At 39.3% G+C, this 25,826-nt stretch overlaps 1 protein-coding gene across 50 annotated transcripts in view; it reads right to left on the bottom strand.

Annotated features, from left to right (window-relative positions):
* MBNL1 (muscleblind like splicing regulator 1) overlaps positions 1–25,826 on the bottom strand; it is a 173,574-nt gene that overhangs the window by 120,253 nt on the left and 27,495 nt on the right. For 23 of the 50 annotated variants that reach the window (XM_087965158.1, XM_087965162.1, XM_087965175.1 and 20 more), the window contains exon 2: positions 21,810–22,795. The exons of 20 other annotated variants lie outside the window; for them this stretch is intronic. In XM_087965158.1, coding sequence (XP_087821284.1) covers positions 21,810–21,983 — 174 coding nt within the window. In that variant the 5' untranslated portion in view covers positions 21,984–22,795. Of the gene's footprint in view, positions 1–21,809; positions 22,796–22,934; positions 23,395–25,826 lie in introns of those variants that run through there. 7 more of the 50 variants (XM_087965159.1, XM_087965166.1, XM_087965179.1 and 4 more) reach the window with 3 other exon arrangements.

Here is a 25,826-nt window from a genome sequence, read left to right as displayed (position 1 = left end):
ATTCTCTGAGGGCTAAATGAACCGCTCTTAGCTCCAATCAATTAATGTTATGATCCTGTTCCTCAGCAGACCATAAGGCTTTGGCCATGGTGAGCTCCCAACCTGATATGGAGGCATCAGTCGTAAGGATGAGCCTGTCTTCCACCTTGAAGGACTGGCCCTTGGAGATGGCACTGGAGAGCTACCAATGAAAGGAAAGCAATACTTGCTTGGGCAACCTCACCTTCATTAAAAAATGACTCTTACTCGTCTTCTGGTGAGGCAATAAAAACCACTGAAGGGCCCTGGTATGAAGCCTGGCCCAGAGAACAATACCAATACAAGATATAACCTTACCCAAAAGTTAAGAGAGATAAGCCAAAGGAATAGCACCTATACTATGAAAGCTCTTAGCCAACCCCAGCAGGCTATCCTGCCTTTCTTGTGAAAGAAACACCTGACATACTCCTGTGTCAATGGTGGCCCCCAAACGAAGTAGACGAGTTGACAGAGTGAATTGTTCTTTTTAATGTTAATAGAAAAACCAAGATCCTACAGCACTGAGATAATGGCCTGCAAGTCCCTTTGAGCCCTTTGAAACGAAGAAGACAATATCAAATTGTCATCTAAATAACATAGCAGACACACTGGAAAGGAACGAAGATGCGCTGCTAGGGAAGCCAAAACTTTGGTGAAAACTCTAGGAGTGGAAAATAACCCAAATGGGAGAGCTCTATATTGATAGTGCTGCCCCTGATTACAAAACCTTAAGAACTTCCTATGGGAACAAATGATGGGAATGTGTAAGTAAGCTTCCATCAAATCAATGGAAGTCAGGAAGTCCCCCTGCCTAACGCCCTCCAGAATGGTCTGGAGGGAATGCATTTTAAAATGCCTATAAACAATAAACTTATTGAGTCATTTCAGGTCAAGAATTGTTCTCCACTCCCCCGCCCCTGGGGCCTTGGAGGATAACGAATGGAGTAAAATCCCGTCCCCTGTTGGTCCAGAGGGACCTTTTGGATGGCTCTGAGTTCCAGCAGATGCTGGATAGCTTACTCTATGAGCCTTCTTCTCCTTGAATCCCTAGAAACCAGGCAGGAGATGAAAAACCTCGGAAGAGTAAAGTAGAACTCAAGTGAAAGACCTGATCTTACAGTGCTTAACACCCAGGCGTCAAAAGTAATCTCTCCCCATTTGTCGGCAAACCACCCTAAATGACCACCAATGGGGAAAGAATGGGTAATGCTAGTATTGGTGACGGTACAGGCGACTTCCTCCTCCTCAAAAGGACCATTTGGCCTGTCTGCCCTTGCCTGAACGATCTGGAGGCAGCTCAGGATGCTGGTAAGGGGCCTTGGCTGGGAGCTGGAACTGGATTCCCCCTAAAAAGGGTGCCTGAAATATGGAGCAGCCCGATGTTCTGCTCTCTTGACCAGGGATAGAAGCACCTTCCTCTTATCTTTGGTTTCGACCAGGAACAGTTCCAAGGCTTCCCCAAAGAGCTTGTCTCCTTGAACTGGAGTAAAGGCCAGCTTCCACTTCCTTCTTCCATCAGCCTATCAATTGCACAACCAACACATGTGCCTGGCCGCCACCGAAGCAATAGTTTTGGTGGCAAACCTGCCCCCATGGAGGGTGGCAGCAGCCATGAACTCTGTTGCAGCCACAATTTTATTGAGGTCCTGATGGGTCTGGATATCTGTAGTTGGGATCCTGTCCTGCAACTGTTTAAGACATTTAAGCGACATTCTGGTGAAGAATGAAGCTGCAGTAGAAGCTTTGACTGCCCAGGCAGCCGCCTGATGAGCCCTTTGGAGCAATTGCTCGATCCACTTTTCCTCTGCTTTGAGGACATCATCTGGATCAGAAGGAGTTGAAGATGTGGAGGCCAAAGCAGCCACCGGTGCATCCACCGAGGGCACCAGAAGGGACTTGGTGAGCTCAGGGCCAACACTGAAGAACCTGCACTGTGAAGACAGGGGATTGGGCCCTGAGGCAGGTGACTCCAGTTGTTTCCGAACGACCTTCAGAAAAAGCCTGGGAGATGGAACCACTTCCTTCCTCACCTCTGGTTCGTCAAAAAGAATATCCAACTCCACTGGAGACTGGGTAGCTGCTGCTTCATCATCTGCATCCCTCAGGTTGGCCATGTTTCTTGCTTTGTACAGCAAGGGAGAGAATAAGGCATGTTTAAAACATCCCATGAACACTGGAATCTCATGGGAAGGACTTCATCTTTTGACATATCAGATTCCCTCTTATCAGGTTCACCAACCAGGGTTTGTTCAGCAGCCACTGCAGAAGCCGAAACAGAAACTAGTTCCTGAACCAGATAACTTCTTTCTGAAAGCAGAGCCTCTCGAACCCGGGACCTTCTCTCTGAAATCTCAGAAGCTGCTGAAGAATGTCGGGCAAATCTCTGCATACCGTCAGAGATACTTTTCCTGATGGCCTTGTCAATCTGAATCAGAAGACTCAGCAGGTCTTGTCCTGCTGCAGCAGGGATAAAGGAAGCTTCCACCTGACAAGAGACCAGTGGCCTGGTGCTGGCAAGGCGCAGGAGTGGTTGGAGGAACAGGCCACGCCTCCTCAAAATGGCCACCTCAAAATGGCTCTGGGATCAAAATGGCAACCCGGCCATGAGGTCCTCCAAAATGGCCACTTCAGGCCACGAGGCTGCCTGCTTCACCAGGGAGCCCTATGGAGAGATCCCTAGCCTTTCGCTGGCCCCTAGATGGCAGGGACAGCTCCTGGGATGGCCAGTTGAACTGCAGCCTTCCTCTTCACCACAGAGGCTTGTAAACAGCTCCTTGGCAATGGAGAGAGTGGGCAGAAGACCCCGCCCTCAAAAATGGCAGTCCGGTCGATCGACAGTCTCCTCTTAACCGCGGAGGGCCACAAACGATCCGCGGCCCTCTGCAGGCTGCTCCGGACCCCCAGAGCAGCTCTCAGCTATTGTGCAGCTACGGAAAACAGCTGAGAAGCAGAGCCACAAAAATTCAAAAAGCCAACTTTTCAAGGCTTTTTTTCCTTTTGAAAAAAGTAAGGCTGCCTTTGGAAATAAAAAAGGCAAGAGAGGCAGTGACTTGCATCCATCCTGGCTGAGGACTGAGTCAAAAGCTGGGAGGAGCTACCCAGAGTGGGCGGAGCTAGGCTAATAAGCCTTTTAGACAGACTCAGTCCAAGCAGCTAGGACAAGAGCAACACCCACTCCTGACCTGTCGTAGCCTTACAAGGGAGAACAAGGGAGGAAATTGTAGTAGCAGTTAATAAATATCAAAATATTTGAAAGCAAATATTTTGTTCTAATAATGATTTAATCAGAGAAATAAAAAATAGTATATATGATTGTATTAATATTTCAGCAACTTTTATGGCATTCAAATGAGTCCTAATTTTTCAAAAAACAAACAAAAATAGATGACTTATTCATGTAGACACTGCTGTATGTTATTTCAAATGTCTTTGAAAACTCAAAAATACATTCAGTTTTTATATTTTATTGCAAAGCAAAACACAAATTTTATTAGCAGTAAGAAACTGAAAAATGTACTTTTATCTCATACTAAGTTAAACTTGGACAAAGAGAGGAATTTAAATAAAGGCATAATGTTTTGCCAATGAAATGAAATGAAATCTTGACGTAGAGCCAATCCTAGGTCAGTGCGAAAGAATTCCTTCAGCATGTGACTAAATTCCTGAAAAGACCCAGGTTTCAATGAGAATTACCTTAATATAACAATCTGCTTAACAAATTAATGTGGGTAAACAAACAACAAACCTATCTATGATTTATATTATATCTACTATCAAGATATTTCATGCTTTTAACAAATCAATTCCACAAGATAAATGATTAACCGAGCCCAATTATTTTATTAAAATAGTAATGGGGGCTAACCTAGATACTGTTACAACACAGAAAACATTGCAAACTATAGCTTGGGGAACTTATTCAGAAAATTAATTTTTCAGTTCAGAAGAAAACCACTGACCCCATTTTCACCTGTACCTAAAGCAAGATCATAGATTGAAAGAAAATACTGAAATCTGAGAATATGCTTCAAAATGCCTTTAATGTACTCTAAGATTTGAACAACACACACATTCAAGTAACTAAAGATTTTATAGCAGCATTCTCCAAACTTGAATTTTGGAAATGTTGTTTTGTTTTGTATTGTATTTTGGCTTTGCTAGTTGAGTAAATCATACCTATTTGGTCAAACAATTGTGTAAGTCCAGAAAACAAATTATTTCAATATTTAGGTTGAGTGCATTGTTTGAACTTGGCCAAGATATAGTATCACATGAACTAGGTATTTTTTTTATTCTAAGATTTATAACAGGGGTCTTCAAACCCAACAGCTTTAAGACTTGTGGACTTCAACTCACAGAAGTCCTCCTCCAGTCATGTTAGCTCAGGAATTCTGGGAGTTGAAGTCCACAGTCTTAAACTTGCCAAGTTTGAAACCCTTCATCTATAACATGATGAATAGGATATATCTGGCAGTAAAATTTAAATTACAAACAACTTGACAATCTAAAGTGATTCTTGGTATTAAGTATATTTATTTTATTTATTACACAGGTTTACTGAATGTCCTACTCCAACTTAATCTAGGTGCCTTTCTAATAAAAAAAGTCAGAACAGTAAAAAGAAGAAGCAGGAGATACATGACTAGAAATATCATATAAAACAATAAAAATAAAGCTTACAAAGGCTCACCCAATTACCCTGTCTGAAGGTTTGGGAGAACAGCCAAATTTTCACAACCTTTCGAAACATCAAACATATGTTATCATCAAGCGTGCTCAGATGCCCTGTTTAGACAACTACTTAATCTTAATTCATTATCTTGAGAACATTACATTCCATCCCTAACTTGGAACATCAGACACAAAATATACCATGCATCTGTGCACACAGCAATCCAAAACTCTGATGGCACAGCATTCCACATCCTGTGGAAATCTCTCTATATGCAGTCCAACAAGAAATCTGGCAGTACATACAGATGCTGTGAGAAAGGCTATGTTCGAAGGACTGCATCAGGGCGGAGCTGTTCTGTCCCAAGCACATGGCCTGAGGATGCTCTGATAAAATAATTTCCAGGCAGCGCTTCAACAATCAGTCCTTTCCAGACTTCAACTTCTCTTCACTAAAGGAAAATTTCTGCTGATTTATTTATTGTAAGGAAAAATGTGCTACATATTTGGCTGTTGTCCACCTATATGACTAACTGATTTGGCTTAAGTGTTGTGTATTTGAAATTCAGGACAAATTAAAAATAGGACTATTTCTCTTGGATTAAGTTACAGATATCAACTTTGCTGTTTGGCACTCTTTGGAATTCTCATATCAGTATAAATAAAAGCTGCCACCACACAGCAGACTGGGATGTTTACTGCTGGTAAACAAGATGTGCTTTTAATCTGGCAAGTCTTACCCCCCTCCTTCAGATTTTCTAATCATGCTCCCATTTTTCCAGTTTAAAAAGCTTATCACTTAAAAAAAAAACAATTAATAATACAAATGCCTGCAAAGTTTGAGTCAGGTAGATTGTCAGCAGACTCAACAAATAACAATTTTAATACTGTTATTCCATAGCACTTTTGTTTGTGGTTCTCTGTGCCTATGTATACATACACAAGACATTCACTGTGACAGTGAAGTGAAGGGATAGGACGTTGGTACTTATCTGATACGCCCGTTCTCTTTGAGCTGTGAAGAGCATCCAGTGGTGGGAGGTGCTTCAGTCTTTGCACGTCTAGGCTGGGCTTAATTTCTGGAACACTCCTCCTCCTCCACGGAACTCCTCCCCAGCGTTCCCCAGTTTTGGCGAAGACGAGAGAATAAACACCCTTGCCCTCAACGCCTTAACGATTCGTTGGCCGAAACAGGACCCCACCAGATGGAAAAAGGGGTGGGGCTGGATGCTCTTCACAGCTCAAAGAGAACGGGCGTGTCAGGTAAGTACCAACGCCCTTTCTCCCATGAGCTGTTCAGAGCACCCAGTAGTGGGACATACCAAAGCTTGGCCTATCCTATGGGAGGGACTCCGTCTGGCTTGGAATCTCTTGCAGACCCGTTGCAGAACTCTTCTGCCAAAGGAGGCTCAGCGGATGCAAACACATCTATTTTATAATGCCTAATGAAGGGTGATGGAGAGGCCCAGGTTGCAGCTTGACAAATTTCAGTTATTGGTGCCTGCGTGGCCCATGCTGCCGATGTTGTGACGCTCCTTGTTGAATGAGCTGTTATGCCCCTAGGGACCTGTAGTGATTGAATCTGATACATTTTCGCTATCGCAGCCCGTAGCCAATGGCCTATTGTGGAAGATGAGACCTTGCATCCCTGAGTGTTTGGCTGAAACGACACAAATAGAGCTTCCGTTTTTCTGAAAGTCGCTATGCGGTGAATATATATTCGCAATGCTCACCTCACATCAGGTTGATGCCATTGTAGTTCCAACCTTTGAGATGGCCTGGGACAAAAGTTAGGAAGTATCAGCTCTTGTGCCCTGTGAAAAGCCAAATTAATTTTGGGTATAAACGTAGGATCAGGACGAAGGACCACCCGGTCAGAATGGAAGACACAAAGGTCTTTTCTGATCGACAAAGCTGCCAGTTCCGAAATATGATGAGCGGAAGTGATCACTACAAGGAAAACTACTTTATATGTCAGAAATTGGAGACTTGACGATTTCAAGGGTTTGAAAGGGTACTTAGTTAAGTGAGTTAACGGTGAATCACTGGCGGGTGTAAATTTGTGGCTCCTCGAAGGAAACTCTGTATGTGTGGGTGATGTGAAAGAGACAATAGACCCTCAGAAGTGACAACCAATGCCAAGGCCTCCACCTGCCTTTTCAACGTATTAGGTGATAATCCCTTGTCAAACCGCTGTTGTAGAAACTCTAGGATTTGAGCCACTGGTGGATAGATGGGATCAGTTTGAGATTTAGTACACCATTTGCAGAAACTGGACCACGTGGCATTGTAAATGCGGTTGTTGATAATTCTCTTGGAAAACTTTTTGCTCTTCAGACGTCTCCACTCAACCTTCAGACGGTCAGGTGCAACCATTGAGGGTCTGGATGTTGAAGGGGTCCCTGGGTTAGCAAAACCCTGTCTAGTGGAATTCTCCATGGTGTTGATAAGGATACACTGCGAAGGTCTGCAAACCACGGCCATCTGGGCCAGTAAGGAGCTATTAGCAGCAGCTCTGCCCTTTCATCCAGCAGCTTCTGGATGACCTTGGGGATCAGAGGAAGTGGTGGGATGGGCGTACAGAAGACCCTGGGGCCAACGGCAGCGGAACGTGTTGAAGTTCTCCACTCCTTGCGACGGGTACCTGGAAATGAATCTGGGGGACTGAGAGTTGAGGGGGGAAGCGAACAAGTCTACTACCGGCTGCCTGAATCTCCTGACCGCCTCTTAAAACAGGGTCGGATGGAGGCGCCACTCTGATTGATCGATCGTGGCCTTCTTAGCCAGTCTACCTGTGTATTCGACAGGCCCGAAATGTGATGGAAAGTAGGTTGCTCTCCGCCCAACGACACAAGCACTCCGCTTCCTGCATGAGGTGTTTCAACTGTGTGCCCCCGTTTGTTTATGTGAGCTTTGGCTGTTCCATTGTCAGTCAATATTAGTATGTGTTGATTGCGTACCTGTGGAAGGAAGCTGCAGAGAGCCAGATGTACTGCTCGAAACTCTAGCCAGTTTATGCTGCATGACTGTTCTATGGCGGACCAGCAGCCTTGGGCTGTGAGCGATTGAAAGTGAGCTCCCCATCCAAACAGGCTGGCATCGGTGGTGATGGTAAGTCATTGGGGGTCTTTGAAGAGACAACCTCTGTTTATGACTTGTCTGGTCCACCAGTGGAGAGGTATGAGGACCTTTGATGGTACCTTGACCTTGTATTTGGAGTTGCTTCGGCCAGAGCGCTGGTACGGGAGCAGGAACCACTGGAGGGATCTAGTGTGGAGGCGGGCCCAAGGAATGATAGATATGCATGAGATCATCTTGCCTAACAATTTTGATAGTTCAGCTAGGGGGACCCTCTTAAGATCCCTGATCTCCTTAACTAATTGCTGAATGCTATTTAGTCTATCTGGTGACAGGAAAACTTTGCCTTCTACTGTATCTATGACTGCCCCCAGATGGATTAACCAAGTCGATGGTGTTAAATGACTTTTTCTAATTTATTGAGAACCCATGTTTTTGTAGGGATTGTAATGTGTTCTGAGTATCTCTGACTGCTTGATGATTGGAAGATGACAAAATTAAGATGTCATCAAGGTAACACTGGAGTCGTACAGGGATATCATGGAGATGAGTAGCTAGAGCTGCGAGAACTTTTGTGAAGGTCCTGGGGGCAGAAGCTAGTCCGAAAGGAAGGGCCACATATTCGAAATGGTGGTTATTATAACAGAATCTCAAAAATTTATAGTGGGAAGGCCGAATAGCAATATGTAGGTACGCCTCTGTCAGATCTATAGACATAAGGACGTCACCTTTTCTGCTGCCGAGTAAGATAGATTGCAGGGTGTGCATTTTAAACTTGCAATATACTAAGAAACGGTTGAGACATTTCAGATCTAATATTGCTTTCCATCCCCCTGAACTTTTGGGAACAACAAAAAGATGTGAATAGAAACCCCATCCTCGTTGGTTGGTAGCTACTGGTTGGATGGCTTGTATGTCCAGTAGATGTTGGATAGCTGTTTCCATAAGATTACGTTTAACCGGATCTCTGGAAAGAGGACATGACATGAAAAAATCTGGGGGAGTGGATTGAAACTCCAACACAAGGCCAATCTGATCGTGTCTCTGACCTAGGAATCAGACGTTGAGGAGTCCCATTGGTCCGCGAATAATTTAAGGCGTCCAACAATGGGAGCCGGGTCCAGGGAGTTATCTTGGATGCCGGAAAGACCTGTTTCCTGCTCCTCGAAAGGATCTCTTGGATTGGCCACCCCTTCTGCTCCTATCCCCAAAGTTGGACCTGTCTGGCTGCTGCCCTGGTCTGAATGATGGGGTTCTCTAGTATCTGGGTGAGAAGGGTCCCTGATAAAAGGGCCGAAAGGATCCCCTCCGAAAGGACTGAGGGTTTCTAGAATCTGACTTCCAAAAAAGGGAAGGTAGAATTTTCTTTTTGTTTCAGGTTTCGATTAGCAAAGGGTTGAGGGAAGGGCCAAACAGTCTGTCTCCCACAACACGAGATGAAGCCAGCTTGCATTTGTGCTTAATGTCCGCTTGGCAATGTTTTAACCATAGTAAGCATCACGCTGTGACATGTGAAGTAATGGCCCTGGCTGACAACTTGGCCACATGATAAGTTGCGTCAGCTGAGAATTCAGCGGCTGCTATAAGTTTAGCAATATCTTGGTTCGCTCTAATGTTGGAAATGGGGACATGCTCCCGTAAGAGGCGGAGCCATCTGAGAGAAGAAGGAGGCGGCCGTGGCTGCTCTGATGGCAGTAACCCTGGTCAGAACTGCATGTTGAAGACCTGCTGCGATTCCCTGGCAGATTGCCAGCTCCATCCAGGCCTTCATCCTCTCTGGAACTTCCTCTGGAAGAATGTCATCCTGTCAAAGACCGGAAGCCATTGGAGTGAATGTAGCTTCGGGAGCCCTTCATGTGGTCGGTGTTCCAGGTAACTGGGCCTGTTGGCTCTGGGGAGCCAAGCTGCACCTGGATGAGAGGGAGAGATCTAGGGGAGGAGGAGGGTGGGAAGAGGTAGACAGACCTGGACTGGGTGGTGGAAAGTCCTGTGAGGCCCTGTGCACCTCCCCGTGTGCACTTATCTATCTTCTTTTCTAATGCTTTATGGCACCTGTTGGCATCCTTTTCTGAAGCTTTAGAATTCCCTTTAGTCTGCTTAGGTTTGTGCTGAGATTTGGCTTTGACCTTCAAGGTTGAGGTCTGAGAGCTACTACCGCCTGCCATTTCGATTGAAGGAATTACAGTATGCTCATTATTCAATGCAATACTGTGAAGGCGGTTGGCACGCCCAGGGGCCTGATCTAAGGACAGACCGGTTGCACCGATGATGTTTTATTCCCCCCCCTTTTTTAATACCTATCTATAATGAGTCGTATCTCAGTAATATTTTATTGATATTAAAATATTATACTGAATATATTATTATTATTATTTTACTATTATTATTATATAATCACTAATATATAGCTATATATATATGGATATCAAAAAATAGCACAAAGCTAAAATTATTGAAAATCCAAACAGCCAAAACGCCTAAAGACCCAAGTTGATGAAGGTAGAGGCCTTCAACAGCTTCCCTGCACAGGTGGATAGAGGCCTAGGTGCTCGCTGTTGTGCCGCTGGGTTGATTAGGCTGTGAGGGTTAAGCCAACAATTTAAATGTACAGAGAGCCTCGAATGTAGTAAAAACAAGACGAGGGTATAATGATCCCAAGTGTTCCTAAAGAGAAATCTCTGCTCGGGAAAATAAATACCTCACACAGCACAAAATGAAATACAGTCAGCGTGGCCACGAGGTTTTTGTAAAAAAAAAAAAAAAAGTGGCCTCCGGCCATTAACCTTTTGGTGCGCTCCTCAGCAGCAAACTCCCACCGCATGGAGGAGTAGCCTCTTAGGGCTTCTTCTATAAGGCTAAACGGTGGGGAAGGTTGGAAGGAACTAAGCATTTAAATCTTCCACTCCCAAGCAGCGTTCAGAGGGGGGTAAGAGAGCAATACGACTCTGTTGTGAGCAAAAAAGCTCACACCGCTGTTCAGATGTAATAAACTCTGCGGCTATCTATCAGAATGGCAGGGGTAGAAAAAGCGGTTGTGGGAAGGGGGCGCAGAGCAACACCGAAGCCTCCCACCGCTTTGGGGCACGAATCAGCGCTTCCCTATAATGCGAGCAACCTCCGACTGCCTGATGTTAAAGAGCCAACATCGAGAGATCATAATGCCATTAGGAAGCTAAAGAGTCCTAAAGACAAACTGGTCAATTTTCATACCTGCTAGTAAAAACGAATTTTCCTGTTTCGGCCAAGGAAGAATCACAAGCACTGCCTATCCCTCATGAGGCTGAGCCAAAACTGGGGAACGCTGGGGAGGAGTCCCGTAGAGGAGGAGGAAATTCCAGAAATTAAGCCCAGCCTAGACGTGCAGAGACTGAAGCACCTCCCACTACTGGATGCTCTAAACAGCACATGGGAGAATGCACAATCACAAGTATGTGGAGACAGCCTGGACTGCCATTCAAACCAGCTATTATGTCATGCTTTACCAATCTTACCAGAAATGCTTCTTCTTTCATATACCAGAAACGCCTCTTTCAAATGTTTTGCAGAATCCTAGTAAACAGTCAACAAGAATAGGAGTACAAGTCCCAATACAATTATAAAGTTGTATCCAATACCATGATATATTGAAAAATATACTATTTTAGCAAGGCATTTAGTAAATAAGTACTTTCTGTCCTGGATCTTGTTTAGCTTTATTATTATTATTATTCTTACTCTTATGCTTTTTTTTTTTTTTTTTTTTGCAGGGGGAAGAGAAACAGATATTACTTTGTAAAGGACATTAAGTCTCTTAGGGGTTTCAGCTATACTTTCTGTTTATTTCAATTAACTAAGAAGTACAATCCAAGGAGACTTGATTGAGACTGGGGAGCGCACATGTCTTCATGCTTTGGATTCAGAGTCTGGACAAGTCTTTTTTAAAATTTGGCAACTTTTAAGATGTGTTGATTTCAACTCCCAGATTTCCTCAGCCACCATGCTAAGAAGCCCACACATCTTTAAGTTGCTAAGTTTGAAAACACTGGTTGTAGACTCTAGGCATGAACTGCATATAAGCTGTTTCTTTTTTCCCCCCTATTACTCTATTACAAAAAAAGAGACATAGAGAAGAGACATGGACCTCCTTGCCACCCAGTTAAGTCATCAGGACAAAAAATTAAAATTAAATATTATTGTTCAATTATAGTCAAGAGATTTCTTTACAATCCCATATGTGTTCGCTAGGAAACTAGCTCTACTAAAATCAATAAACGCAGTAATGATTATGCTGTTCACTGGTGTATCTGTTATGCACGAACTGCTTTCACAGAAAATGTGATTTACCAGGAAACAAATACACTGAAAAACATTGGAAATTGTTTTTAAACATCTCATACAAATCAACAATTCATGGATTGCAGGTTTTAGTTTTTATCACTCAGTTTTTTTTTAATTTCAGGAATTAGCAAAACAGAAAGAGAGGAAAAAATTGGTCATACAAAAACATTAAAATCCTCTAAAATGGAAGGTCTAATATACTACTCCAACTATTTTTAAGTAACTTTGATTCCAAAAAGTACTTAAAGAATAATATGGAAGCAAATGTTTACTTTGAGTAGGTTCAAGGGCTCTCTTCACTTGTCAATTTGAAAAAGGAAAGTTCCCACTTGAATTCAATGCTAAACCTTGACAGCTATTTGGCTAGCACAAACTCAGCCTTTGTAATGTTTTCTTTAATGAGATAAACCCTGAACATTTAAGAGCCATAGGCTCATTCTATGGTTGCAGTATGACAGATGGAGTGAGTAAGCAAAAAGCCAAAGCTTAAGCCTCTACTGTCTTTAAGATGGAGGAAGCTGATCCACTACATCTCATAAGGTTATCTTTATTTATTTTTAATGCATTTATGATGGAAAGGAATCTGCAATATGCCATAAAGAGCAACAGGCAGACATATCAGTGCCTGCTCACTGGTGCATATTGTGATTTATGGAATGTAGCTGTCAATATAACTAACATTCATTGGCTTCTGAGTAATTCAAGTTATGATGAACATGGTTGCTGCTCTTTTAACTGTTTACTAATCTATGTGATTCTTAGAAAATAAAATCCCTGAAACATATTTTTTTCTTTCTAATACTGTGTTTTCCCAAAAATAAGACCCTGTCTTATATATATTTTTGCCACCAAAAAAGGCACCAGGTCTTATTTTCGGGGGATGTCATCCGCTGACTAACATCACTTGCGCATGTTGCCCCAGGTTCCTTTCCGTTGTCAGAGGCCTCCAGAAACTACTACTTCTGTGGCTGGCAAGGCTTTCCTGAAGACCTCTGCAGCTGATAACAGAGCTCCAGAGTGATCTGTGGCTCTGTTATTAGCTGCAAAGGCCTTTAGGAAAGCCTTACTGGCTGCAGAAGAAATGGGCTAGCAAGGCAGATGTTGGGGTGTGCAAAGGCTGGCTACAACTGTCCAAAGGTAAGTAGTAGGGTAGCTTTATCCCCCCACCCCCACACTAGCTTAATTTTTCCCCTTGCACTCTGGAGTGGGCAGGAGCTTAATTAGGGCTTATTTTGGGGGGTAGGGCTTATATTGGGCGCACGTGTAAAAAATCAAGCTAGGCCTTACTTTCAGGGTAGGTTGTATTTTCAGGGTATATTGCCAGCATTCTTGCAAGGAATTCATAACAACCTTAACCCTATTAAAGCTCCAAAAATGCAATCAATTTCTAATGATTTTCTGGTAATGATCTGATTTGTGTATTGTGGAACAGTATGTCTATGAAGATCAGTCTGACTCCCTTTTTGCTACAATTTTGTCAGCTATTAAAGATCAATCTGTTTCAGAGAACCTTGCCCTGGGGTTTTGTTTGAAATTGTCATATTTTTTATTTTCTTTCTATTCTTGCAATGGAATACTTTTATTCTTAGATAGGGCTTGGTTTATACTGTTTTTTTTTTCTATGTGAGCCTTTAAGATTCGCTCACTTTTGTGGTGGCACAGAAAATATGTTTAGTAAATTTAGTAATAAATGGTTTTAGTGACAATTTCACCTTGATATATGCCCAAGCCTGGATGTACATCACCCACCAACCTACCACCACAAGTTATGGATCACTGTCATCCGTATCATCCATATCACAAACAAGAGAACTAATGTTCCAAAGAGAGTGATTCAGCTATGAAGCTTCCATAGAGATAAGATTCCCTGCATTGTATCAATTGTATAATCAGAATTAGAACCAGATTAAAGTTAATGGCTGGGTAGCAAGATACTTCAGTACAAGTAGACACCTAAGCAAGGTTCCCATTACTATTCTTATTGTTTGTGCAATAAATTTGTTAATGCAATAAAATTGTTATTAAGCATCCTTCGGTCAAATGATAATACAACATCAGGACATCATAATTCAAAATATAAAGTATCACCTGTCACTATTCCACCTATTCTATAACTAGCAAAAGTGAGCAACATCTCAGGTGATAGTTTTTCAAGTGAATCTGGAACCTTCTTCATTCAAAACATTGGCTGGTCAACTCATGATCAATGCTTTCACATACAAATCCACACCTATCTATCTTGCAGAACAAAATATACATCCTATATTTGTCCTAATATATTAAATAAGTGATACCTATGAACCTTGCCAAGCTCTGAAATCAGCACAGCTGATAGTTCTGCCATTTGAGAGTCCTGCTCAGAAAGTGTAAAATATTCTAAAAATAGCAAAAGGATATTGAAATATATCTGTCTCATAATTCAAATGTACTTCTAAGCAATAATTAGAAACACATTTTGTTTTAGAGTTTGTTCACTTTTGTAAGCCTACAGAGATTTCAAAAGGTTTCTTTAATACATATTGTTTGATAAACTTGTCATAGTGTTTTCATAAAGACAGAATTTTTTGTTAGTTCATTTATTTATTTTTACTTAAGTCCACATAACATAAAAATATTTCTAGTATAAAAGGGTAAATTTTAGAACAATTTGTTATTGGTTATGTTGTCATGCATTCCATTAAATATATTTAACAGATTAATATGTTTTCATGCTAGAGTGTTAGTACAATAACTACAATTCAATAAATGACTCATCACTAAACTTTTTTGTTCATGATATGGAATATATAATTTATTATTATTACAAAGTAAAATCAGATTTGCCTCAGCAGACAGGCTTATTTCCTTTAAGTGACAGATGCATTTACAGGAAAAAAAATGTACTAAATAGTTTTCACTTAGCATAAAAATATTTACAAAAGAACATAAAATGAGTGTTTTGTTTTATAGTCAAATATGACTCTCTGTATTAACACCAGTTAAAGGATTCTCAATGATTCTTAATCATAAACAACACAGATTAAACCTGTATTTGGCATCAAATTTTAAGTTTGATAAACTTGGGATTCACAGCCTACATTTTAGCTAATGACTTTCCAATTAGGCTACAACAAATTGCTCTTTTGTTTTAAAAATATGTAAGAAATCTGGGCTACTACTGAATATGACCACCTGGACAGGATCTGTCATGTTTCACCTATTCTGAAACAGCCGAAGTGGCTGCCAATCCATTTCCAAGAGCAATGCAATGTGCTGTTCTTAGCCTTTAAGCAGCATAGTATGATTATCTCAGGCAACATGTCTTCTAGTCCTAATTGTGTGAATGTATATAAACTACCCAGGATTGATTTAGCAGAGTAATATACAATTTTTTGTAATTAAATAGTAACTTTTATCAAACTCAGGTGATACTATTATACTCATATATTCATGACATTTTAGTAAACCTACGTCCTAAACTTAAGATTTCATATAAGAATTTTGAAACTGCCTTGGTTTTAAAAGATCTTGAAATTATTTTAAGAGATATTTTGAGATGTTGACACTCTGCTGTGAGACTTTACACCTTTGCAAAAGTGCTGATCTCTTCTTCCAGCTCTTGTTATTTACTTTATTTGTGCTTGTGTGTTTATCTATCAGGATTTATATATCATCATTTGGTACAAAATCTGTTCCATTTGAATCTGCTGGAGTCTTTCAAACTTGTTTGCTAAAATAGCATAGAAATAACTTCCTTGTCTGAATAAATTATGTACTTATCCAGTGACCTCTATATCTTCTTGTATATGACACTTTTTATTGGAAAAGACAGTATTCTACTTGGAAATATTTATTAATACAGACTTGTACCTAGATTTCCACAAGGGATATGGGGAAACCGAAAGATTAAAGATTTCCTCAATTGGGGAACAAGAGGATATTCATAGCTAAAGATTACAACTGAGTTAATGTCATTGTTTTTGTAAGGAACAATGCTAAAATCAGATAAAATCACAGCCCTCTTCAGGCATTCAATATTAAAGGGCTCTCTCTAAGTTACTAACAGTAGTAACTGTGAGAGGGATCTTGGAGTCCTAGTGCAGAGAAAGAGTGCAGAGAAGAGCAACAAAGGGGATTGGAGGTTCTAAATATATAAAGAACGGTTGCTGAAATTGGGTGTATCTCATTTAATGAAAAAGAAGGACTAGGGGTGATATGATAGGAGTGTCCCAATATCGCAGGGACTGTCACAAAGAAGAGGGAGCCAAGCTATTCTCCAAAGCACCTGAGGGCAGGACAAGAAGCAATGGATGGAAATCATGAAGGAGAGAAGCAACCTAGAACTAAGAAATTTCCTGACAGTTAGAACAATTAATCAGTGGTAAAACTTGTCTCCAGAAGTTGTGAATGCTCCAACACTGGAAGTTTTTAAGAAGGAATTGGATAACCATTTGTCTGAAATGGTATGGGCTTTCCTGCCTAAGAGGGGGATTGGACTTGAAGACCTCCAAGGTCCCTTTCAACTCTGTTTATTCTATTCTATTCTATTGTCAAATATTCCATAAATATTACACAAACAACATCTTCCTTCCATAAACATGTACATGTCCAAAATAAAAACAAAAGACCCTGGTTCACTAAAAAAAAAATCACTTGTATAAGCAGTTACACTGAAAGTGTAAATATCCATGCAAAAAAGATATTATTTGTCTGACATTGGCAATGAAACTGGTTTACCTAGAACACTCAGTACAGTGGTCATGTAATTGCAAAGCTGGATGAAATCTAATCTAACCTCATGCAAAGGCAGAAAATCCACATAAGTGTCACTGATAGGGAGCCATCTCCAGATTCCACTTAAAAGCCTCTAATGAAGGAAAATCACAACCAGTGAGACAGCATTAGGAAGCTTACATAGTCAGATAGCTAACACTGTCAGGAATATCTTCCTAAATTTAGTCAAAGTCCCTATTCCTTAATTGCTCCTAACTGATGGTATAAAAAAAATAAATTTCCATTCTTGTTACAGCCTTCATCAAATTTACTAGATTAAGTATCCTGTCATATCTTAATTACTGTTTGTCTAAACTTAAGGTACACATTGTTTCAACCTTTGAAACCTCCTCACAACACTTTCCACAACATTAGATATTTTGTAATTTAATTCCAACAACCATTCATCTGTTCAAAATAGTAAACCTTAACAAACCAGCCTGACCATGAAAAGTTAACTTGACAGATGCTTAAAATAATATCAGGTATCTAGGAACAAGTACCTAAGCTATATATTTTTAGGCCTAGCAGGGAGACAATCAGTAAAATAATCAATCTTCAAACTGAATTATTTAAAACATTGCAAGATTTGAATGGCTTATTACAAATATCCTCATCTTGGAGAGAATCACTATGCTAATATCTTGATTAAAAAGATTCAGCTTTGGGCAAAATAAAAGAATTTCCATACATTTTCATTTCTGGTTCTAAAGCAGGGGTCCCCAGCTACTGGGTACTGGATCAGTATTCAAATGAATATATTCTTTTAAACAGTGATATCTTTTTTCATGCCTCAGTGAACCAGAAAACCAGCTGATAATAAATAATAGAAATATGTCAGATTTGTGCAAGAATTCAAATACTTATTTAGATTATTTTAGAAACAGGCATGGTTCTAGTACTTGTTGCATGTTATGGGGGAGGGAACAGAGGAATATTCTGAAGGTATTTCCACCAAGACAAATTAGTTGTGTGTGTCCAACCACACTAGGCCAATAAAGAATTCTATTCTATTCTATTCTATTCTATTCTATTCTATTCTATTCTATTCTTTTATATCTAATGCTCCAATTAAGCAAGAAAGTGAAAGTTACTAAATAAAAATATTAAAACTGAAAATACTTGGGATCCTATCTATCTATCTATCTATCTATCTATCTATCTATCTATCTATCTATCTATCTATCTATCCATCCATCCATCTATCCATCTATCTATCCATTGTAATTAGCAATGATGAGCCTTGCAATCAAGACAACATACGTTTCTTTAGGACAACACATTTACATCCATGTATCCTTGTGATGTGAAACACAAAAGCTAATCCATATCAATTTTTTTGATATTTGGACCAAATTTTCTGGATTATAATTCTGGATTTATTTATTTTTTTAAAATACATACCTAATAATATAGAAAAATTATTTACAAAATTATTTAGGGAAACTAAATGATAAAACTCTACTGAATCAATAAAAAGAATAAAAGCACTACATTACTATATGGTTCTCATCAATTTTTAATTTTACCAACCTCTGCATCCTGGAATTATGTCTTTAGCATTGATTACTTTTCTTATACATCTGAATGCTTGTGGGAATGACATACTAATATGAACAAAAAATGAAGTTCTTTCCATAAGAACTTTCCATAAGTAAATTTATTGCTTACACAGGCACATTAAGACAGCTGAATCTTACAATTCCAAAAAAAGGGGTAAATGACAGTGACGACATCCATAAAAAAAAGCTAAATTATTTTATTACAAGTGTACTCATCTATTATAATTATGGGAGGCCTATAGTAGGAAAAGTGACATTTTAATGTCCAGACATAATCATGATAATGGGGGAAAATGTCAAAACATGCCTCATGACACCATAATGTCAGATAAAAATACATAAGTAGTAGGGTGTACATAAGGTAATAAGTACATAAGGACATCATAGCACATATAATTTCAGTTGTCCCTCAATACCCACAGATACCCATCCTTTAAAGCCTGGTTGCAACAGAATACTTAACGAAGAAAATCTGCAGTGTCGTGTAACATGCTCTGCTCAAACATAGGTATTTTCTTAATGTTATGGGGTCTGGATTACAGAACCTAATAAACCCAAACCTCATTTTAGCTGATCTGGCATGTTGTGCCAACCTACCATTAATATCTAAAAATGTGAGTTAAATGCATGAGAGCCAATTGGTATACCAATTTGCAATTAGTTATTACATCAATCAAGTTTATAAATATCCAGAAGATATATACTTTATAAATGGATCCCACCAACTGTAGAAAATGAAAATAAAGCAAGCTATGAAAGATTGTCAGCAACCTTTCAGGGTGACTGATTCTTTGAACTCTTAAAAAAATAGCCAAAAAGCTTCACTCAGCCCAACTAAATATTTATAAACTTATTTATGTCATTTATTACTTTTTATATTCCGTTCCATACACAAAGTAAGTGATTTCTGAAATATTTATTTTGGAAGTTTGAGAGTGCTGTTAAATTGGGTCTTTGGAAATCCCACAGAATTTCTGTTATTTCAATACAGACTTCCTCCTACCAACAGGCTAACTAATGTAAACAAATATTTTCTGATTATCTTCATCTTTGACTATCACAATGTGTTATACATGGGGCTGCTTTAAATTAACTAGAGAATGAGAGCAACTTAAAATGTTAACATCATTACACTACAGAACAGTCAGACAGGTAATAAAATTCCTGAATTTTTCAAAGCCTCAATAATAATTTATTTCCAAGTTATTGTTGATTTTGAGTATTTTATATTTGTTGGCCTTCCAATATTATAGAGCTGAGCATCAATGATTCTCCAAATTTTATAGAACAAAAACTCCCATCATTCCTTCTTAATGATCCTGTTTTCCTTATCTCTCCCATAAATCTATTTAATGTTAACAGTTTCTGATATTTTCCCCTAAAGTCTGTGCTTTTTTGAGCTGAAGCAAGTAATCAGAGCTTAAGGGCTCTTTTCAGTAGTAGCACCCCATTTTCTGGCATACCAGGTACCAAGCAGTTTTTTTATATGACCACATGACAATTTTTTGTATTTATATTAGTTTTAAAACATTTTACAGTTTTTATTGATATAGGAGATCTTCCTCACTTCCCCTATATACATACATACATGTATATGTAAATATACATATTTGTTTTCGTACATATTTATGTATACACATATATATAATTCTGCATTACTGTTAATTGTTAAGAATATTATAAGTTATTGAAGAATCTCAGCTTAACTGGAAATAAATTGTAAAATAAATACTATATTTACAAATGTTTTTCACCTTCTTATAAATAACAGGTTTTTACATTACTGAAAGTGATTTGGGGGGGGGGAAAAGCCCTGTAACAATTGTCCTTAGTATGGTTGGCAATAAACCTATTACATTTCCATTTTTGGAAGGGCAGGTCCAATTCTAATAAGTTATTTATTCTACAACAGAATTTGACTTAAGAAGAAATTGTGGCATTAAATCTGTTGTTTAAAAATTACAATACACCTCAACAATGTATACAATCATCTGTAATGTATGAATGTCCAAAATGGCAATGTATATAAAATAGAGATGTGTATATTTCACTTAATATTATCCTGTATCATAGCACACCCAACTATAGGCCCTAGCTAAAGCAAACAGATGAAAGAATTTGCTTTTCTCGGTATAACTGGGGATGTCTACTGTCCAGTCCATCAATATAAATGAACCCAGTCATACATGAGGCACAGTTGAAAATCTGCCCCATTGCAGTAAAATTCCAAGTCCAAACATGTGGTTGTAATAGTAGTACTATTTCACTTTAATGAAAACAAGCAAAAGCACATATTTCTCTTCCAGTCTATCTAAGTGCATGTTCATATATTACAAGAATCAGTTCTTTGCAAATTATTCAACCAGTGGAAAAGGAGCAACATGAATTTATTATTAACCACATCATTTTCTGTTACACACAGGGCTGTCCTGTCTCTCAACAAAATCCAGTTAGTCAACACAGTTTATGCTCTCATAAACGAATACTGTCTGCAAGAGCAGAATGAGACAATTCTGGGATACCAAGGTCAAAAAACAGGGATGGAAAATGCCATCATTCTAACCAATAAAACTGGAAACATATTTGTAAACAGTAGCTTTAGAAATTTTAATCATCATTCTTCCATTGAAAAAGCAAGGCCTTAACTATATACTGTATATTACAAAGTCCATGGTCTTCTCAGCTAACTTTTATACAAGTGATCCTTGTCTTGACAATATCAGTAACATGTTCACATGCTACACAATTTCAGGATAGGAAGTATTCTCAAATCTTGAACTTCAATCCTGTTTCTCTTACACAGCAGAAATCCAAACATAACGACTCTCAGGAACAACTAATTATTAAAAGATATTACTTTCACTTTTCATTTTTATCCAGCACACAAAAAGTACTATATGAGCCCAGTTTTTCATTTTTCTTTTTGAAGGATATCGTGCTGTTCCTTAGATTAATAAATTTACTGCAGCATGAGATTTCAAAATAGTACTACTTTAACATGACTCTTTGAGAAGGCAGGGTGCAGCCTGTAATAGCACACACTTTTGTCAGTGCATTAGTATTTAAGATGCAACCTGACTCTTTGTTTATTTGTTTTTGTTTTGCACTATCACAGATTAAACACAACTCCTCTTCTAGTTTAGCAAATAAACAACTTTTAAAATTCCAACAAAAAATACAATGTAATTCTACAATAAGAGCATTTTCAAGAAGACAGAGAGTGATCTTTCTGCAAAGTTCCTACAGCCTTAAAAAATAATTGCTATATCATATACCGATTAATTAAAAGCAAACATCTGGATGATTTTATCATCTGAAACTATCACATGAAACTTAATAATTTGGCTAATATCAATGTTCTAGTTATTGCTTTTGCCTTATGTCTTAAAAAGAATGATAATATTTACTCACTTTCAATGAATCAAAGCAGGCGATTACGCGTCCATTTTCAACTTGGCAGCTTTTCGATGGATGTGCAAATTTACATTCCGTATCTGGTCGTGAGCAAGTCCCTCTTTGGAACTCTCGACATACTTCCAGTGTTAGCCATTTTGTGTCCCGGATTGGTGTGACACTTACAGCCATGTTTAGATTTTACAGGTAGTTAAAATTGTCAATGAAATGAACAAATTAAAAAAGGCCAAACTGATAAGACTGGAAATGATGAAAAATGTCACCTCCAAAGTATTTCCCCAGTTCCCGAGCCCAATGGTAAAAGATGTAAAATTGTGTTGTTGCGACAGCAAGGAAGATATATTCCCTCTAGAAAGTCACAGCATGAAACTGTCAATCAAAAGGGGGAGGGGGAGGTTAAACTTAGAGAAATGCTAGGATCAAAAGTAAGAGGAACATTTAAAAGTGTGCCTTCGAACTAGCCTTGTGCTCAGTAACCCATTCTGAATGCTGATTTGGAGCCCCAAACGCAAGCAGCAAAAAAAGGTGGCAGACCCTTAGACACAGAATTTTTCAAGCTGCTCTCAGGAAAAGTTGTCTCCACACACAGCTGAATCTGCAATAATTATTCGTTCTTAATTTTTGGTGTGGTGCAATTGGTAATGATTAGTTTGGCACAGACAGATGCAGCAGTTTAGAGCAACAAATCAAGAAACCGGTTTGGATCTCTCTTTTTTTTCCTCCCCTCTCTGATTTTTTTCCCCCTTTTCTTTTCCTGGCAGAAGACTGCTCACTTTTCCAGCAAACTTTTATTTCTGTAAGATTAACTAAAGCAGCCTAGGGCAATGCCTGATGCTTAGAGGGGAGGGGTGGCTGGGCGAGAGGTGAGGGTAGATGTGGTGTCGTCGCAGTCTAGCTGGCAGCAAGCAAGGCAAAAGCAGAGGCTGCTCTAGAAGCGATTCCAAGCAGCAGAGATGTCAGGAAAGGCACTTCTTAGTACCAACCTGTAGAAAAAACAGATAGGTTAAAATTTACCAAGCAGCATTTCACTGATGTCTCACAGCATAATCACATTGCCATGTGCTCCTTCAGTCTACTACTTTACAGCACGATACTCTTTTCCGTTTCCAATAAAATACTTACAGTATAGCATATTGCAGCCAGCCATCACAGATTTATTAAAAAGAGGCCGTTTTCCCCTTCTGAAGCAAGGCATGATAGAGAGATAACCAATCACAGATAGGGTTGCAGCAATAATCTGGGCAGGAAGCCAATAATGTAGGCTGTCTTATGAAAGGTCGCGCCTGTCAGACATTCATTACTATGCTGTAAGCAGAGAAAATGTCCATCGGATGCTACTTATTCGCTTGCAAGAGGATGACCATGTGCTGGCTTTCAATTTACCCAACATGCAGTTAGAGGATTAAACCATGTTAGTTTTTAAATAGCTTCCAACAAGAGCCCAAGTTCTTGTAGCATCCAGAGAGGGGGGGGGTGGAAAGAAAGATCGAGGTGAGGGACGAGCAAGCTTCGTCCTAGCAGCTCCGTTTTAGATTGCTTTCTCCCTGCTTTGCATCAAGCGAGCTCGGCAGGCACAGAGCACGCCTACTGTATCTGACAGATGAATATAAAAGGAAGAGGGGAGTTCAGAAATGGTACAGTCTCCTGACCTATCCCATTCACTTCCTTTGAAAGCTCAAGTCCTGCCTCTTTCTTCCAGAGAAGCCAACACTTTTTTCGAGTGCTAGAGAACGTTCTCTTCAGTAAGCAGAGGCACTGGCAGCAGCGCTGAGGCAGGTTACCTGAGAACAAATAAAAACACCTTCCCCACCACCCAAGGCAAAAGCCTGGCTTTAGCAAGAGGAGGTGGCCACAGGAAACCTGGCAACGCAGAGACAAGCCTGTATCTGGGACTAAAATAACCTCATACACGAAGCTGGCAAACCACAGGAGGGGATTTCAGATCAACATTTTCAGCAACAGCAGCAAATGCCAGCAAAGCTTCCTAATTCGCAGCAGAACCCATAGCTTTGGTCTTGTTGGCTTAAAATGGCTTCTATTTAGGGAGCAGTTCACTTTGCATTTTTCTAATAGGGCACTGTTTGCCCATCAGGGAGGGGACAAATGAAGTAAAAGTTGATGATCGTTCTTATTATTCAGAATGATCAAGAACTGCAATATTTCTTGCCCCTTGGGGGGAAAGAACAGCCATTGTACATTTTATAAATCCAATTAATTTGAAGGGCATCCAGAACATTTAGATAGTTTTTGTTTGTTTGTTTAGTTAACTGGAGAAGTACTGTTCCTTGTGCATTGTTACAATCACTGGTACCATGCTTACTCCTCAGGATTCATTGTCCCTCTCAATAAATTCTTTACCCATTCTTTAGATCAAAACATCTAAAACTTGAGAAAAGAGTGATCTAGGGCAGCCCGATGCACGAAAATGCCTTTCTAATCCTCTATCCAAAATTCTTAAGGTTTTGTTTTTTTTCTGGCCCTCAACATTTCTTTTAAAAAGATGGGCAAATGCACAACTGTGTTAAACACTGTCATCTGTCTCTCTTACAACAATCAATGGAGAACTAACAGTATTGGCCCTGCTCTTTTCTTTCTGCTGCATTTTTAAAGTCACTTTAACATCACTAAATGAACTGTTGTAAATTGAGGACTACCTGTACTTAAATTATACCTTTTTGGATTAACCATGTTCATTCCCTGATAAATGAGCATCAGACTGACTCTTCAAAGGAGAAATCCAAAGCATAAACATATGAAAAGGCTGTTGATTCTAAAACATTTTCACATCTATCCCTTGTTGTACCAAGAGACATGGAGAATGCCATTGTATCTTTTTTTACTTTTATAGTATCAATTTAGCCACAAAGGAGAGAGAAATACAATGGAACCTGTCTTGTTATATCAGTTGAATTTGGTCTACCAAAAAAGTGAGCTTTTTCCAAATTATATGAATTCAAAATGTGCTTCAATCATTAAGGTCCTCTGGCAATATTTATTTCATTTTTTTATAAAAAAAAACACCTTGTATTATTTTTCTAAATAATTCAAGGAGGCAAGCATATCTAATACTCATTCCTCTTCCTATTTTTCCACAACAACAACCCTATGAGCTGAGTTTGGCGGAAAGAGAGTGACTGGCCCAAAGTCACACAGCCAGTTTTCATGCCTAAGGACACAATCTCCTGGTTTCTTGTGTAGTGTCTATTCAATTAAAATGTTCTTTAGAAGAGTTAAGTTCTTTTTCAGACCAGGACTAGAACACTTCCGAGGCTCTTCCAGCTGTATTCTGATTCTGAAGTTACAATATGTAAGCTATAGCAAACTGATGAGATACAAGTTAACAGGATGACAATTTCTGACTATTCATTAGAAAGTCTGCTGCTGTTAAAATCATTTTATCCTCCAGGTAACACTGATCTGGATGTTACAGGACTGTCTACTGACTTTTCCAGAAATTAATCCTCCAACTGGAAATTGTTTATGGTTTTCCAGGGAAAGTTTGCCTCTAAAATCAATTTGATCTGGAACATGGTGTATAGCAATGACCAGAATTATGTGGTCCAGATGTTCCATTCCCGTGGTTTAGAAAACAACAGATTTTATACATCCTCACCATAAAATGTGTAATGTGTCACTTGCCAAAAAAAATTAGAAACAGAGAGGATTTTGTTGAAAAATACACCTATATTTTAATACTGCTATAATGCCACCTTAGATACTATCAATCAATTATTGACCTTCCTAACATTTCATTTGCACTCTAAACAATAAAATGTATTAATATAAAAATTATTTGAACAAAATAGGTGGAATTTACCCATGTTAAACTTTAATAAACATAAGACTACAACACAAATGTTCTAAAATAAGTATCTTATCTACTCCAGTATACAGCTTCTAAAACAAAACTGAGCATCCAAATTCCTGCACACTGCCCACAACGTAATAACTATCCTGGCTTTCCACTTGTCTCTGACCTGACACAGAGACACAGACAGAGACACAGAGAGAGAG

The sequence above is a fragment of the Notechis scutatus genome, chromosome 4 (genome assembly GCF_049901735.1).
Source record: "Notechis scutatus isolate UNSWTSFEM ecotype Mainland chromosome 4, rNotScu1.2, whole genome shotgun sequence".
NCBI lineage: Eukaryota > Metazoa > Chordata > Lepidosauria > Squamata > Elapidae > Notechis > Notechis scutatus.
This window is presented reverse-complemented; position numbering and strand designations above follow the sequence as displayed.